The sequence below is a fragment of the Neoarius graeffei genome, chromosome 13 (assembly GCF_027579695.1).
Source record: "Neoarius graeffei isolate fNeoGra1 chromosome 13, fNeoGra1.pri, whole genome shotgun sequence".
NCBI lineage: Eukaryota > Metazoa > Chordata > Actinopteri > Siluriformes > Ariidae > Neoarius > Neoarius graeffei.
The window spans coordinates 23,753,769-23,770,590 of NC_083581.1; the positions used below are offsets into that span (position 1 = coordinate 23,753,769).

The 16,822-nt window shown below is 39.3% G+C and overlaps 1 protein-coding gene across 1 annotated transcript; it reads right to left on the reverse strand.

The window, feature by feature from the left end:
* Positions 1-698: 698 nt before the first annotated feature.
* camk1gb (calcium/calmodulin-dependent protein kinase IGb) lies at positions 699-16,760 on the reverse strand. The gene is made up of 12 exons (XM_060936750.1): positions 16,675-16,760; positions 13,295-13,420; positions 11,313-11,387; positions 10,583-10,721; positions 10,356-10,479; positions 10,190-10,265; positions 9,636-9,748; positions 5,580-5,658; positions 3,509-3,596; positions 2,949-3,277; positions 2,531-2,632; positions 699-1,020 (listed from the first exon to the last, which is right to left on the reverse strand). The coding sequence occupies exons 1-11, from the start codon at positions 16,758-16,760 to the stop codon at positions 2,566-2,568; spliced, it is 1,302 nt and encodes a 433-aa protein (XP_060792733.1). The 3' UTR covers positions 699-1,020; positions 2,531-2,565.
* Between the last annotated feature and the right edge of the window lie 62 nt (positions 16,761-16,822).

Here is a 16,822-nt window from a genome sequence, read left to right on the forward strand (position 1 = left end):
TGTGCAGGGCAAAAGGATCTGGACGACCACCAGCATTAGAAGAGACGTTCGAGTGGGTTCGCGAATATTGAAAATTTGTGAAATCGTTCATGGAATCCACATACCTTTGAATTTCTCATTAAAATTTTGAGAAATAAATCTTATATTGTTCAACATTAAGCCTGTTCAGTTTCATTTGCTTAGACTATGTAATTTCTGGGATATTTACATCTCAAATAATATAAAATTTTTGAAGCACCCTGTATTTACAAAAAGCCCACACTTTTCAGGAATGTTAGGTGCATTGGCAAATATCCCCCCAAAAAAGGAACAACATTCTTTTATGGTGGTGGGTATGGTAATACAGGTCATTATAAAACAAAATACATCAATCTACTTGTGCATAATATTCATATATTTATTATAAAAATAAACTTTTGGTCTAATACATATTAAAAAAAATCTGACTATTACTGTAAAGGAATGGCAACAAGGAATATCTGCCAACCACAATCTCCCCACCTGGGTCCAGCAGTTAAACCTACTTGAATGAATTGAGTATTTTCTCTGATCCTAAGCCAGAGGTGGGCCTAAACAATTCAGAGATAAATATCACAACAAATCACAGACTATTAGAAAATAAATAGTTAAAATATCACATCACCAATACTCTCAGTGTAATATGAAGCACAGAAGCTCTGGATAAAATGGTGTGATCTTTATAGATATATGGTAATACATAGGGTTGGAGTTACATCAGCACTGAGGAACAAGTTCTTTGTGCTAAAATACAACCAGGTGCCTAAGCATGTTGTTCTGCTTTCAGAGGGTACTGCATGCCATTTTCATGTCTATGCTTTTGTGGGGTGTATGATGATGATATGGAGGCATGCTTCTAAACTCCGATACTTGGTGAAGCCAACAAGCAACAGGTCAGCTGGATTGTAATCACTCCATATCCCAAAGGAGCCAAAGCCCAAAGCTGCAACTTCAAGGCATGCCAACTTCAATTAGCCAGTGGCCAAGAGACAGGTCTCAGATCTGCAAACACACACACACACACACACACACACACACACACACACACACACACACACACACACACACACACAAGTCCTTGAGAAAACTAATATACACAAGCGAAGAGTTAAATAATTACTTATAATCACTATATAATAATATACACTACATGGCCAAAAGTGTGTGGACACCCAACCATCACACTCGTATATGGGTCTTTCCCAAACTTTATATACAGTAGTAGCAGTTTATATTATATATATAGTTTATGCACTGATCAGCCATAACATTATGATCACTGACAGGTGAAGAGAATAACACTGATGCTCTCATTACAGTGGCACCTGTCAAGGGGTGGGATATATTAAGCAGCAAGACAACAGTCAGTTTTTGAAGTTGATGTGTTGGAAACAGAAAAATTGGGCATGCGTAAGGATCTGGGCGACTTTGACAAGGGCCAAATTGTGATGGCTGGATGACTGGGTCTGAGCATCTCCAAAACGACACATCTTGTGGGGTGTTCCCGGTATGCAGTGGTTAGTACCTACTAAAAGTGGTCCAAGGAAGAACAACCGGTGAACCAACGACAGGGTCATGGATGTTGAAGGCTCATTGATTTGCATGGGGCATGAATGCTAGCCCATATAGTCCAATCCCACAGAAGAGCTACTGGTACAAACTGCTGAAAAAGTTAATGCTGGCTAAAACAGAAAGGTGTCAGCATTAACTTTTTTTTTTAAACCATCAATATAATTCAAGTTACCTGTCAGTGGTTGTAATGTTATGGCTGATTGATGTACACTTAATACTGTTTGACTGTATAAAATACAATTACAGAAGGATAATGATTTATAATCATACTATCCTGCATCACCAAGAAGAGGAAGGGTCTCGGGGAGTTTTTTAGTTTATTTATTTATTTTTTTATATTTTTACTGCCACTGTTGCTTGTGGCGTGCTTAGAAGGAATCTACTGTATATCTACACCTGGATTTCTATCCTTTGTGACAATGACTTTTAATAAAAAGTGCTATACAAATAGAACAGAACCTTGAACCTTAATTTTTGGAACTTCATAGTAATTGAATCAAAATGTGTTATAAATTTACTAGTATTCACCTTTTTGAAAATAAATTGTACTGACTTCTAATTTCAGTTCAAATAAAAAGTTATTAATAGACACAGTATGTGCCATCCAGTGTTCCCAGGATTATATTATAAAAAGTCAAAAGGGACCTTGTTTTAAAAATCTTGTGCAGATGAAAAGCCCTTGGAAACTAGTTTATTATTTTATGACATCATTGTACATGACATGATATAATTAATGGTATAATTAATACCCCCCCACCACCACCACAATATACCATCCTAACAGGAATTAAGGCTCTGCTCGGGTGATTGGAAGGGTGTCAGTTCAAATCCCAGTACCGCTAAAGAAAAACTGTTCGACCTCTGTGAGACTCGATTAAATCTAGACGCTATAAAAGCAGCTACCAAATGGAAAAGGATCACGTAAATCTATTTGCTTTACCTATTAAAGTCCACTCATAATGCTGCCATGGCCGGTCACATGACACAGCAGACACCGGACTGAAATTTCTCCCCAATGTGATTGGTGCCCGTCTTTCCAAACCTGTACAGATAGGAGGAGACAATTCCTTAACAACTGAGCAATGTGCAATTTCTGCTTCATGTTTAATAGCCATGAGACAATGCTATACTGTATATTGTGAGTCTACTGGTTTATAATACATTTCTGGGACAGCCTTTATCTCAGGAGTCCACAAAGCTGCATAAAAATGGCATATTCCTCAGCAGACCACCCAAATAAAGCAGAGGAGTAGTGATCACACAAGAACACCACTAGATACCATTGTATAAAGAACAATGGTTCTTATTGGCTCATGGCTATTTTTTTTCCATCAGACCAAACTGATAAAGCTCAGTACCCATTTAGGTTTCCTGGTTCGGAGTGGTACACGTGCTTGGTCTTCTCACCGACCGTGACCATAACACTATGGTTGACCTTTGGCAGTAGGTACCGATTGTTTGTTTCCATGGAAACAGATTGTAATGTCATATCACTGCTAGGCAGGTTGCCATTGGGTTCTAGATTGTCATGGACTGGATTGTTGTTCATTGCTTCAGGGTAAGATGTTGAAATGACTTTAATATCAGGCAGCTGAGTATGTGTCTGGCTCTGTTTGACCGAGGCCTCGCCATGAGCAAGCTGTAGCCTCTTCATGTGGTTGATGGCCACTGTAGCATTGAAAGCTTGCTGGAATACACAAAAAGATAACTTGTCACATAATCGTCCTCATCTACAACTAAGGAAAAGAAAAAACAGGTCCAGACTGGAAATAAATCACACAGAGAGCACATTTATGAGTGTTTGAGCAGATGAAATGACCATTGCTGAAGCTGTGTTGTGTAATCAGGCCAGAGAACAAATGAAAATAGAGCAGAAAAAGCAAACTTTAAATAGTCTTAAGAGACTGGGTGCCTTTACCTTCCATTTAGACTTGGCAAAGTTCTTCTGGATCTGCTCACTGACGGAATTGTAGATATCATGGCTTTGGGCGGTCTGTCCAATGATCCTGAAGACAAATCCAGAAACAAATCTCTCTCCAAATCTCTTGATCTATCACAGGCAGTGGCCACAATAGTAAACAAAGCCTTTTATATCTGGCAAACATGAACGAGTAAAAGACAGACATACAACTTGTATGGTATGACCATTCTGTAACACTGATATATTATCTTAATGCTGTCAAAGAAAACAAATATGCAAAGAAACAATTATTATAACCCTAATCCATGTGGACAAATTTGGCGCCTTAATTAGCATGCCCTGATGATCGGTGATCTTTTAACATGCAGATATGAAGAAACACTGATGAAATCTCATCTCATTATCTCTAGCCACTTTCGACATAAAGCTGTCATATCCTGCACAATACATCACCTTATAGTTATTAATTAAAGATACGGACAGAACACGTGACTGCCAGACCAAAGGCACGAGCCAGACTGGAAAATTTTTATACATGATGTGACGAGAGAACGCCTCAGCTCATAGCCAAAGCATTCACCAGTGAGTACTTGTAGTACTTGAGTCCAGGACTCGGACTTGAGCCCGACTTGTACTCTAATTTTAAGGACTCGTGACTCGACTCAGATTTGAGCATTAACTGCATTAGGACTTGGAAAATGGAGACGAAGACTGATTTTTTCTTTATTTTTTTGGTAACATGCCATAATAATTTGGCATAAGATATTTATATCTACATTAATTTTGTACTAATTTCGTGTAAGAATGTCACACCTGCGTGCCTTGGCGTGTGCACCAGATAGACTCTCGGGCGCTCTGGACAGTACGCACACCAAGCGGACTCTCATGTGCACGCCGTAAATGACTCGCACCTGCCCAGAATTGCCCAGGCGCAATCAGCGTGCCTATATAAAAACTGTGAAAACACACTTACTTTGCGAAGTATTGAGTTGCGCTGCTGACACATTACCGAGCCTTATTTCCTTGTTTGGTTTCCTGATCCCTGATTTCCTGTTTCTTGTCTTTGATTCTGTTGAGTCTATGATAGCCTGTTTGTGCCTCACTTGACCTATTGCCTGTTTCACTGTTTTATGATTTTTGCCTGCCATTTTGGATTGCTTACCTGCCTTCACTTGTATTAATAAACACACCATCTGCACTTACATCTGTCTCCCAACCATCTCTGACAGAATATTTCGCACTCCCTGACAAAGAGAAGCACATTCACCTGTTCATACATCATGTTCAGGAACAAACTCATGTTAATGGAGCTAAAACAGCCACCGTCACATGGTATGGCTGGAGTGTTGGACTTGACTCGGATCAATAGTGGACTTGACTCGGACTTGACTTGAAATTTTTTTTAATGACTTGGACTTGAACACTGGGGACTCGAGACCGGACTCAGACTCGAGGTTTAGTGACTCGACTACAATACTGCCAGTAACTTGCTGACTTTTTGTTGAAGACACAAACATGATGTCAGAGGAGGATAACGACTATGGATAGACACACATTCCTACCCTAAAAATGTATATACTCATTTGTTTCCCTCAGTCTGTATTATTTAACTTTAACTAGCTAACTATCTCGTGATACAAAATCACATGATGCTATCGCACCATTTTTTTTTGAACATTACTCATTTAAAGAAAAAATTCAAAGGCCAAAACATAGAAAATTATCAGGTATTAATGCTACCTTTTACTGTATCAAATGTTCTCATGCTGATATTCAGTACAAAAGCACGATTGCAAGTGTAATATTGCTTTTATACAAGCTCTATAAGCAAGAAATTAATATGGCATAAGAGACAGTTCAGAATGACTGATAGCCCATAGTGCAGTAAGTGTAGCCATGGTTTCAGGGTCATGAACTATTTCTAAAATTGGAATTTATGGAGCAATCACAGAGAAATGGAACAAGTGCTGTTATACTAAATATCAGCTCTATTTTCCAGTCAAATGACAGGACTGGAGCTCATTGTTGTGTAATTTTCTATTAAATGCATATTCATATCATATCTTACCAGGGATGTCGAAGAGCTTGCTCTGTTGTGTAGCGCAAATTCGGATTCTTTTGCATCATATTGCGGATGAAGTCCTTTGCTGAAAATACAGTAAACACACAATGTTAAATAAATAAATACACACACACATATACACTATATACATACAGTCATGTGAAAAAGAAAGTACACCCTCTTGCAAGTCTAGGTTTTAGGACATAATTAAAAAAAAAAATCATCTGGTCCTTACCAGATCTTAAAATTAGGCAAATACAACCTCAGATGACATTCACCCTGTCATTATTTATTTAACACAAAGTAAGCTAAAAATGCAGTAGCAGTGTGTGAAAAATTAAGTACACCCTTACTGCTTCCATAGAAATTATGAAGGCAATTAGCAGCCAGGTGTTGCTGATCAAATTAATTTGATTAATTGATCATCAGCAAGTGTGGCCACCTCTTAAAAAGCAGAAGTTTTGGCAGTTTGCTGGTCTGGAGCACTCAACAATGATCTTAGAGAAGCACTTGTTGCTGCACATCAGTCTGGGAAGGGTTATAAGGCCATTTCCAAATAATTTGAAATCCATCATTCTACTGTGAGAAAGATTATTCAGAAGTGGAAAACATTCAAGACCATTGCCAATCTTCCCAGGAGTGGACGTCCCAGCAAATTTACTCCAAGGTCAGACCATGCAATGCTCAGAGAAATTGCAAAAAAAAAAAGAATTACATCTAGGATTCTACAGGCCACAGTTAGCATGTTAAAGTTCATGAAAGTACTATTAGAAAAAGACTGTGCAAGTATGGCTTGTTTGGAAGGGTTGCCAGAAGAAAGCCTCTTCTATCTAAAAAGAACATGGCAGCATGGCTTAGGTTTGCAAAGATGCATCTGAACAAGCCACAAGCCTTCTGGAACAATGTCCTTTGGACAGATGAGACCAAAGTGGAAATGTTTAGCCATAATGCACAGCACCATGTTTGGCAAAAACCAAAGACAGCATATCAGCACAAACACCTCATCAAGCACAGTGGTGGAGGGGTGAAGATTTGGGCTTGTTTTGCAGCCACAGGGTCTAGGCACCTTGCAGTCATTGAGTCAACCATGAACTCCTCTGTATACCAAAGTATTCTAGAGGCAAATGTGAGGCCATCTGTCCAACAGCTAAAGCTTGGCCGCAATTGGGTCATGCAACAGGACAATGATCCCAAGCACACCAGCAAATCTACAGCAGAATGGCTGAAAAAGAAAAGAATCAAGGTGTTGGAATGGCCAAGTCAAAGTCCAGCCCTCAACCCAATTGAAATGCTGTGGCAGGACCTTAAGAGAGCTGTGCATAAACAAATGCCCTCAAATGCCCTCCACTGAAGCAATGTTGTAAAGAAGAGTGGGCCAAAATTCCTCCACAACAATGTGAGAGACTGACAAAATCATACAGAAAACGATTGCTTCAAGTTACTGCTGCAAAAGGTGGTTCTACAAGCTATTGAATCATGGGGTGTACTTACTTTTTCACACATGGATTCTGCATTTTCACTTAATTTTTGTTCAGTAAATAATGATACGGTGGAATGTGTTATGTGTTGCTTTACACCTGAGGTTAGATTTGCATCATTTTAGGACCTGGTAAGGATCAGATGATTTTTTTATGTCATGTCTTGATAGGGGGCAGTACGGTGGTGTAGTGGTTAGCACTGTCGCCTCACAGCAAGAAGGTCCGGGTTCGAGCCCCGTAGCCGGCGAGGGCCTTTCTGTGCAGAGTTTGCATGTTCTCCCCGTGTCCGCGTGGGTTTCCTCCGGGTGCTCCGGTTTCCCCCACAGTCCAAAGACATGCAGGTTAGGTTAACTGGTGACTCTAAATTGACTGTAGGTGTGAATGTGAGTGTGAATGGTTGTCTGTGTCTATGTGTCAGCTCTGTGATGACCTGGCGACTTGTCCAGGGTGTACCCCGCCTTTCGCCCGTAGTCAGCTGGGATAGGCTCCAGCTTGCCTGCGACCCTGTAGAACAGGATAAAACAGCTAGAGATAATGAGATGAGATGAGATGTCTTGATTGGTAAAACCATGTAACTGGAAGAGGGTGTACTTTCTTTTTCGCATGACTGTATATACAGCACCCTCCACGATCATTGGCACCCCTTGTAAAGATCGATACAAAAAATCCACCTTCATCTCACACTGAAAAAAATGAGAAATGTCCAACCTTTAATTACAATAAATTTATTCAGAGACAAACGAATCCCTCATCAAGAAATAATTATTTCCAACAAAAACACATTCCACTATTATTGGCACCTCAGCATTTAATACTTCGTACAACCTCCCTTTGCCACTAAAACAGCATTGAGTCTTCTCAAACATTTTATAAGGTTGGAGATACAGAGCAGAGCCCCTGAGACCATTCCTCTTTACGCAATCTCTCCAGATCATCCAGGGTCCTCGGCCCTCTCTTGTGCTCTTTCCTCTTCAGCTCAGCCCACAGTGAAAACCACTGGGGTTCAGGTCCGGGGACTGAGATGGCCAGGGCAGAAGTTTGATTCTGTGCTCAGTGAACCATTTTTGTGTTGATTTGGACATATGCTTCAGATCATTGTCCTGCTGGAAGATCTAATGATGACCCAGTTTCAGTTTCCTGGCAGAAACAGCCAGATTTTGATTTAAAATGTCATGGTATTTCATGGAGTCCATGATGCCATGTACCATAACAAGGTTTCCTGGGCCTTTGTAGGAAAAGCAACCTCAAAACATCACAAAACGTCCACCATATTTTACAGTTGGGATTGGGTTCTTTTCATTATAGCCAGCCTTCTTTTTACACCAAACCCACTTTGAGTGTTTATTGCCAAAAAGCTTCATTTTTGTTCCATCAGACCAGAGAACACAGTTCCAATCAAAGTTGTTCTAGCATTTCACAAACTTCAGGTGCTTACGTTTGTGGTTAAGTGACAGAAAAGGCTTTTTTCTGGAACTTTCTAAATAATCTGTTGGCATGGAGGTGGAGTCTGATGGTGGTTTTGGAGACTTGGAAACCCCAAGATTTTACTTTTTCGTGCAATTCACTAACAGTGATCCTTGGTGATTTTTTTTTTTTTTGGCCTCTCTTACCCTCCTCCTCACTGGACGTGAGGGTAAAATAAACTTGGGTCATCTTTCTCGGCAAGTTTACAACAGTTCCAGTTGGTGTCCACTTCTTTATTATTGCTCTAACAGTAGATATGGACATTTTCAGGCGAATAGATTTTTTTTTAGAATCATTCCCTGACTAATGAATGTCACCTCATATTTGTCCCCCCAGTTAATCAGGAATTCTTGGATTACAGCTTGAAAATTCCTACACCCTGCAATCAATTCAGAAATGTTCAGTTTAAAAGGGAAACAGTTACATTGTGTTCACTATCATTTCCAGGGGTGCCAGTAATAGTGGCATGTGTCTTTTTGTTTAAAATAATTATTTCTTGATGAGGAATTTGTTTTTCTCATCTCATTATCTCTAGCCGCTTTATCCTGTTCTACAGGGTCGCAGGCAAGCTGGAGCCTATCCCAGCTGACTACGGGCGAAAGGCGGGGTACACCCTGGACAAGTCGCCAGGTCATCACAGGGCTGACACATAGACACAGACAGCCATTCACACTCACATTCACACCTACGGTCAATTTAGAGTCACCAGTTAACCTAACCTGCATGTCTTTGGACTGTGGGGGAAACCGGAGCACCCGGAGGAAACCCACGCAGACACGGGGAGAACATGCAAACTCCACACAGAAAGGCCCTCGCCGGCCACGGGGCTCGAACCCGGACCTTCTTGCTGTGAGGCGACAGCGCTAACCACTACACCACCGTGCCGCCCCAGAATTTGTTTTTCTCTGAATAAATTTCAATTAAATGTTGAATTTTCTCTTTTTTTTCAGTGTGATATGACGTGACTTCACTAAAAGGTGGATTTTCTCTCACTCTTTTTACTAATCTTTACAAGGGGTGTCAATAATTGTGGAGGTCACTGCAAATATATGCAGTTTTGTTGAGTGTGCATGTTGAGAGAGAGAGAGAGAGAGAGAGAGAGAGAGAGAGAGAGATTCACCAGATTCTGAGATGTCGTCCCAGAAGGGAGAGTCAAACTCATACTGGGCTTTCATGATCTTCAAGAATAGACGAGTCTCTGATTCCTCGTAGAAAGGCGGATATCCACAGAGACTGCAGAGACATCATTGAACAAGATCATTATGTATTTATTATATATTAACTTTAATATGAAATTAGCTTCTTTCTGGTTATACTCATTGTATGCAAGTGTACAGTATGCGTTGAACTGTTCACAGTTCCTCCACTAGGGGGAGCTCTTCTTTCACATGCTGTTCTACTCTATATAGTAACACCCTCACTGCAGTGGGAAAGCAAAGCTTAACCTGGCTAGAGCTCCATGGCATGGTGAAAACACCTCGTTACTCACACTGTTTATCAGTCATGATCTTAATTCTTAACAACTCATGGACCTTCGTTTCTATCTGACACCATCATCATCCAATAGTAGTGTTTTCTGCTGTCATAGATCATTACGTGTGTATGTATATTACATGTGCATAATAGTAACAATAATAGCACACAAGAGACATAATAGTAAGCTAGACCTCTTACAGTATGTAGGTAATGACTCCAATAGACCAGCAGTCCACTGCTTTACTGTAGGGCTTCTGCGCCAACACTTCTGGAGCTAATCGACAAGAAAAACAATTCATATTCAGTACAATCTTCACACAATTTTCATTTTTGTCCTTTTTTTAACCGCATATGGCCTACTTACCCACATAGCCTGGTGTACCACAGGCTGTGGACATGATGCCCTTGTCCTCCATCTTTGAAAGTCCAAAATCGCTGATCATTATCTTGGATTTCTCATCTGGACTGTAGTACAACAAGTTCTCCGGCTTTGTAGGAAAAATATATATTGTGCTTTACAGTAGGGAATATAGCAGACATGATTCAAAGCAAGACAAATTTATTAGCGAAATTGTCTGAGCGACTGTATACCTTGAGATCGCGATGTACTACGCCATTCTTATGTAGGTAGTTAACCCCATCGAGTACCTGCCTAATCACTAAGCTAGCATCCTTCTCTGAGTACACTCCCCGGTCCAGGATCCGATCAAACAACTCACCACCGGAAACGCTGCCCAAATCAGAAGAAAAAAGATAAAAATAATAATCAGAAAATAGCTGCTATGAGTATAAACGCACAGCGTATAGAGATGGCAAACAGTATGAGCAGGGATGGGCAGATGGGTAGTGTGTCTCATACATGTAATTGTGTGAAATATTATTTTCTTATTTGCAGTTGGTGGTCATAGAAAAAAATATTTATTTTTTTCATTCTCTATTTTGTGTTTTAAAATCCAAAAATCCCTTGGACTCATCAGTCAGGAATTGGATAACTGACAGGGTGTTTAGCGATTGTTCATTAGTTGTTTTACTAGCTATTGAGCTGGATACTAGCGATGAAGAAAAGCTGCTATTTTGTAACCAGGGTAACCTTTGTGCTACAGAAATACATTTGAACCAAAGTGTCTTTACTGATGTGGTTTCTAAAGGATACCAAGCATTCGTGTTAGCTACATTACCCTTTTCAAGTGAGCTGTTCGAACTGATCTCATGTCAATACAAAATACAGCACTTTACTGTAATACAGTTTTCAGTTGCGATATTTTGCAGTTGATGCATTTATATTTAGTTATTAGAGTGTAGGCAAAAACATACTACTTACAGCTGCATGACAAGATAGTAATGAGTGCGACTTTCGTAGAGATCCTCCAACCCCACAACATTTTCATGTTTAATCCTAGAACAATTGGTAAAAAAAAGGGTCATTTTGTGAATTATTGATCTTTTCTTTCATATATATATATATATATATATATATATATATATATATATGTAGTGTGTGTGTGTGGTACGAGTGTTTTACTGGGAAATACGCCACTCATTTTTCATATGAAATACATCCTGGACATTGAGTAACATAAATCTCTATGTCATTCGTGAAGAAATCGATGAATTGTTTTGATAAATTTGGGTACTGTTTGTTTATGAATGTGTCTATATAATAAAAATAAAATCATGTTGGCTTGAAGATATGAAGTTTATCTTCTCATGTTGAAAAACTCGCATTTTTCAGATGAAATACATCGCGGATCTGAGTGACATATTTAAATAATATTGGCTGGCTTTTTCGTGGTATATCAGATATATTCCATTCAGCTAGCATGATACTGAACGAGTTGAAGACGAGTAGCTGAATGAAATATATCTGATATACCATGAAAAAAGCCAGCCAATATTATTGTTATTATTATACATACACACTCCTTTCGGGTGTTGAACGCATCCTTCTCTTTCAAAAGTCTCTCAAAATCCTCTGTATTTAACAAAGCAAACCAGGTGACCATGTTTGTTTACAAATTGTCACAATCGTTCATTAGCATGGAAGTTTTACATCTCTGTCTCTTTTCCAGTTTTTTGATGTCCATTGGTATGTTTTTCTCTTGCAAATATGTGTGAAGAATATCTAGTGAAGTTTTGGTAGCCTTTCGGATGTTCAACGCGTCTTTCTCTTTCCCAGTGAACAAAGAAATGGTTCTGTGCATGCGCAGCAGAAAACTCTCTCATTGGATATTTGCATCAGTGCCGACGTGTGATGTCATGTTGTCTTGACAACCATGCAATATCATAAACCATATTCAATGCTCATTCTCCACTGGGTGGAGTGACGTAATACACATAGGATAAGCGATATGCTAACAATATTGCATGCTGTCAAACCAAATGAGTGAAACTCACTAGAAGGGAATAGAATGTGTGTTTTTATTCCATGAAAAAAGTGTCCTGTATGTATAATAATTCCTATTTCATTCCGACGACATCACTCCCAGTGTTTTCCTGCTGTTGTCAAAATGGCGAACCGGTTCAAAATTAAAATTCTTTTGATTAATGTGTATTTTTTTGTATGTGGCCGTATATATACATATAATATAAAGTACATTACACGGTGGTGCAAAGATATAAAGTTTATCTTCTCGTGTTGAAAATATTGTATACATTCATCACTCGAAGATAAACTTCACATCTTCGCATACATTTCCCTGAGGGAACCCTCCCAAAGGGATCAATAAAGTTTTATCGATCTTTTATCTGAAGAAATCAATGAATTGTTTTTGATAAATTTGGGTACTGTTTGTTTATGAATGCGTCTATATAATAAAAATAAAATCACGTTGGCTTGAAGATATGAAGTTTATCTTCTCATGTTGAAAAACTCGCATTTTTCAGATGAAATACATCACGGATCTGAGTTGGATCTCACATTATCAGTGGACATGGCAAATATTACTGTTCAGAAATATAACTTTTGATTAAAATCTGAAAGCTCATCAGATGAAGATGAAAAGGAAGAAGAGACGCCAATTTTACCACCTTTAATGGGAAAGTATAACTCAATGTGAGCTAGCCAGCTAGCCAACATGCTATAAAGTGAGTGTGGCTTCTTCGGGATCTATTTCCACTCGCAGAAATAAACAGAACTTTTGGCCATATTGTGTTCAAAATGTCAATTACTCAATATAAATTTCTTGTTTATAGAACGGTTGTATGAAAGCAATGTTGTGCTGTTGTATAGCTGTTATTTTGTATAAGATAGATATTGATTGATTGATTGATTGATTGATTGATTGATTGATTGATTGATTGTACCTCCTTAACACAGCAATCTCATTCTCCAAGTTGATGTCCCGTTTGTTCTTTTTCTTCACACACTTAATGGCAAAGAGCTTTTCTGTTTTCCTCTCTTTCACCATGAACACCTCTGAGAATGCTCCCCTAGGAGACAGAGATACACACAGGAAGAGGAAGTTGGCCGTTCAGTTACTTAGATTCAACAGTTAACTACGTCTCTGGGGGCAGGAGCAGAATGATATTCTTTTTTTCCTTTTTCACAAAAAAGTAATACGTTCTTTATTTTTAATGAGTGTGCCCATATGACCTTTTAAAACCTTCTACTTTGACATTTCAATCAAGCTCTGAATACACAAATCCATTTCATAACGCAAAGCTATTTGTGCCATGGTTTGGAGAAGAATAGGTCAAAAATAATTCTCTTCAGTAACGTCCTCATAACGTCTGCTTGTTAGTAGTATCAAAAGTTGAATTTTATGAATGAATTTTTGTGCTCCATAAATCACAACCAGAACTCTGATGATGGAAGGAAATCAGAGGCCCACAATTTATTTTGTTTCATTTCAGAAACATTCTTTTGGGGTTTATAATGATATAAGAGGCCATAAGAGATAGCAATAGCTTAATGTATTGTTCTCTGTGCCTTCCATGCTGTCTAAGCTGTAACCTGGAATACATGTCCTGGCTGGGGATTAAGCCTCAAAATCCCCTACGCAATGGAAATGGTAACAGCTCAGGTATCTAGGTGTGGTTCTTCAAGCAGGTCACTGAGCTCTCCATGAAAGGATCAAACCTTTCTTGTTAGAGAAATCCACACCTGACATTCAAACAAACATGGTTGGTAGTGTACAAAGGAAAATAAAGAATGCGTAGTGTTTATGCTTATATTCAAACAGATTGGATTCCGGTCCTTCCTTCTGATTCAGCTATTCATTCATGTACAGTATATACACAGTAAATGCGCTTTAACTCTATCCTTACACTTCACTTTCATTTAATATTCTGATACAACACATTCTCAAGGGTAAAAACTACTGCATTTTACTCTGAGCTTTGTAGCCAGACGCCCACGTGCAATGCCCTGTCTCACACTATCATACACCCACCCACCCACTCCCACAAACATTCAAGAAGAACATGGAGTATCACAGAATTGCATTTAATTGCCGCCTCCGAGCTCCTCTGAGCCCAGCACACACTCTTACACTCAGTTACTGAAATTCTGCCTCTGAAGTTTTACCTCTGAATATAAAAGCTTGGAAATATTTTAGCCAGGATTCACTACAGTCAGTAATTATAGTGATATAATTATGTGTTCTTGGCATTTAGCAGCCTATATGACTGATTTAATGGCTCGCTATAGGTAACAGATTGCATCACCAAAACCGATTCACAATACATATGGCTCAGGTCTTATAAGGGAGAACCTTTGATGGAGGTACAGTACATCTCAATCAGAGCCGTTCATTTGTTGCAATTTCGTATTTCATGCACCGTGTTTTGCAATGGCGCATTCCATCTCTTGGAAGTTCTCTTAAGGTATATTGGGATTTGACTCAGATTGTTTTTCCTCACACGAAACGAGTACGTCATCTCCCCAAGGCAAAGCTCCCACTGCCTTCATTTTTATAGCTCACAGCAATGACACCAGGGATCATTACAAATGCTGCTAAGATTATCTGAAGGCCACATGCACACTGCTTGTTTAATGATCAAGAGTAGTAGTGTTACATATCCTGTTCCTAAAAAATACCAATTACAAAGTTGTCTTGCCCCCCTCCCTTTTCCTATCCCTCTTAATTAGATTGCCTGTAGATAATCACAAAACTCTCTCTATCCAGTTAACTGTTCTGGAAGTGATCCTGATTCTTGAGTGTTATTTAACACAGCTCATCACAGCCTTCCATATCTCACAGCTTGTCTCTAAGAATAGAGGGAAATGTCGAGGGTGTAAAAAAACCCAACTGCTGTTTCTTTCCGTGCCAAATATAAAGACGTATAATTATTCATTCTGACTAGATAGTGAGTGAATTATTACATTTGACAAAGAATTATAACATATAAACAGTATATATAACCAATGAGATCCATAACGCTCCATTTTGACTGCATCAGACACATGAAGTGTTCTAATTACGATTAAGTGAGCATGCTTTCATCAAACATTAGAAAAGGAGGGGTGTGTGTGGGTGTGTGTGATTTCTGTGACTTGAACCAGTACTAGATAGGGAGGTTTGAGTATTTATCTGCATCTGCATGATTTGATGCACTGTGCTGCTACCACATGATTGGCTGTTTGGATAATGACATGAACGTGCAAGTGTACAGGTGTTTCTATTAAAGTGGACAGTAAGTGGATATTTTAATATGAATTAAGGGTTGCCAAAAGTTTGCAAACCCCTGATCTAATTAACCTGAGGACACAGCTGTTTAGCCGTTATGACTTTCCCCCACTATAGGAGAAGCCATGTCCTAAAAAGGCTAGAGAAGCAGCTTTGGGACCAAAAGGTTGCTGGTTCGATTCCCTGGACCAACAGGAATGGCTGAAGTGCCCTTCAGCAAGGCACCTAACCCCCAGCTGCTCCCCGGATTGCTCCCTGCTGTGGGTATGTTGGGGGGTGTTGTATGTCGCTCTGGATAAGAGCGTCTGCTAAATGCCTGTAATGTAATGTAATGATCCAATTAGATGCTTGAAAATCAAGATACTAATTGATCATACAGTATACCATATGTACAGTATATTTAAGCTAGAAATCAAACCAATAATCTTTCACTGCATTTAAAGATCATTTTATTCGGTTCTGTTTTGCAGTTTGAGCTTTTAATTTTACTATCATAGTCATGGGCATGGTGGTGGATCTGTTATCTATGGTGCTTATCTGTCAGGGTTGTGGGGGAAGCTGGAACCAATCCCAGGTGACCAGCAAGGTGGGGTTCACCCTGGAGAGGCCACCAATCTGTCATAGAGCTGAACCACCATTCACACTAATGGGGGATTTAGAGTAGCCAGTTGACCGAATGCACATATGGAGGAAACCGGATGAAACCCACGCAGGCACAGGGAGAACATTCAAACTCCACACAGAAATACCCCAGTTGGCCACAGAGTTCGAACCCAGAACCTTCTTACCATGAGGTGACAGTGACGATCACTGCACCACTGCTCCATCCAAGATTTTCCACAAGACTTTGTCTGTAGATAGGCCAGTATCTACAGTATGGTATGTAATATATCCAAAGCTGTACAATATAATCACTAATCCACCAATATTGTCATGTATAATGATGCATACTGATGTCATATTCACTGATATTGTTTTCCAATACAGTTAAAAAAAAGTAATAGTAGCAGCTGTATTATTGTTATGGTAATTATAATTAAAAAGTATTGTACTTACGACCCGAGCACCTCTATGAAGTCAAACACTTCTTGAATGTTGTCAGTGCTCTTCTTCCAATCATAATCAGCCTCTTTACGACCCATTTCAGTCTCAGTGTCTCCAGGAATTTCTACAACACAGGAACTAGGATTCAGAGATCGATACT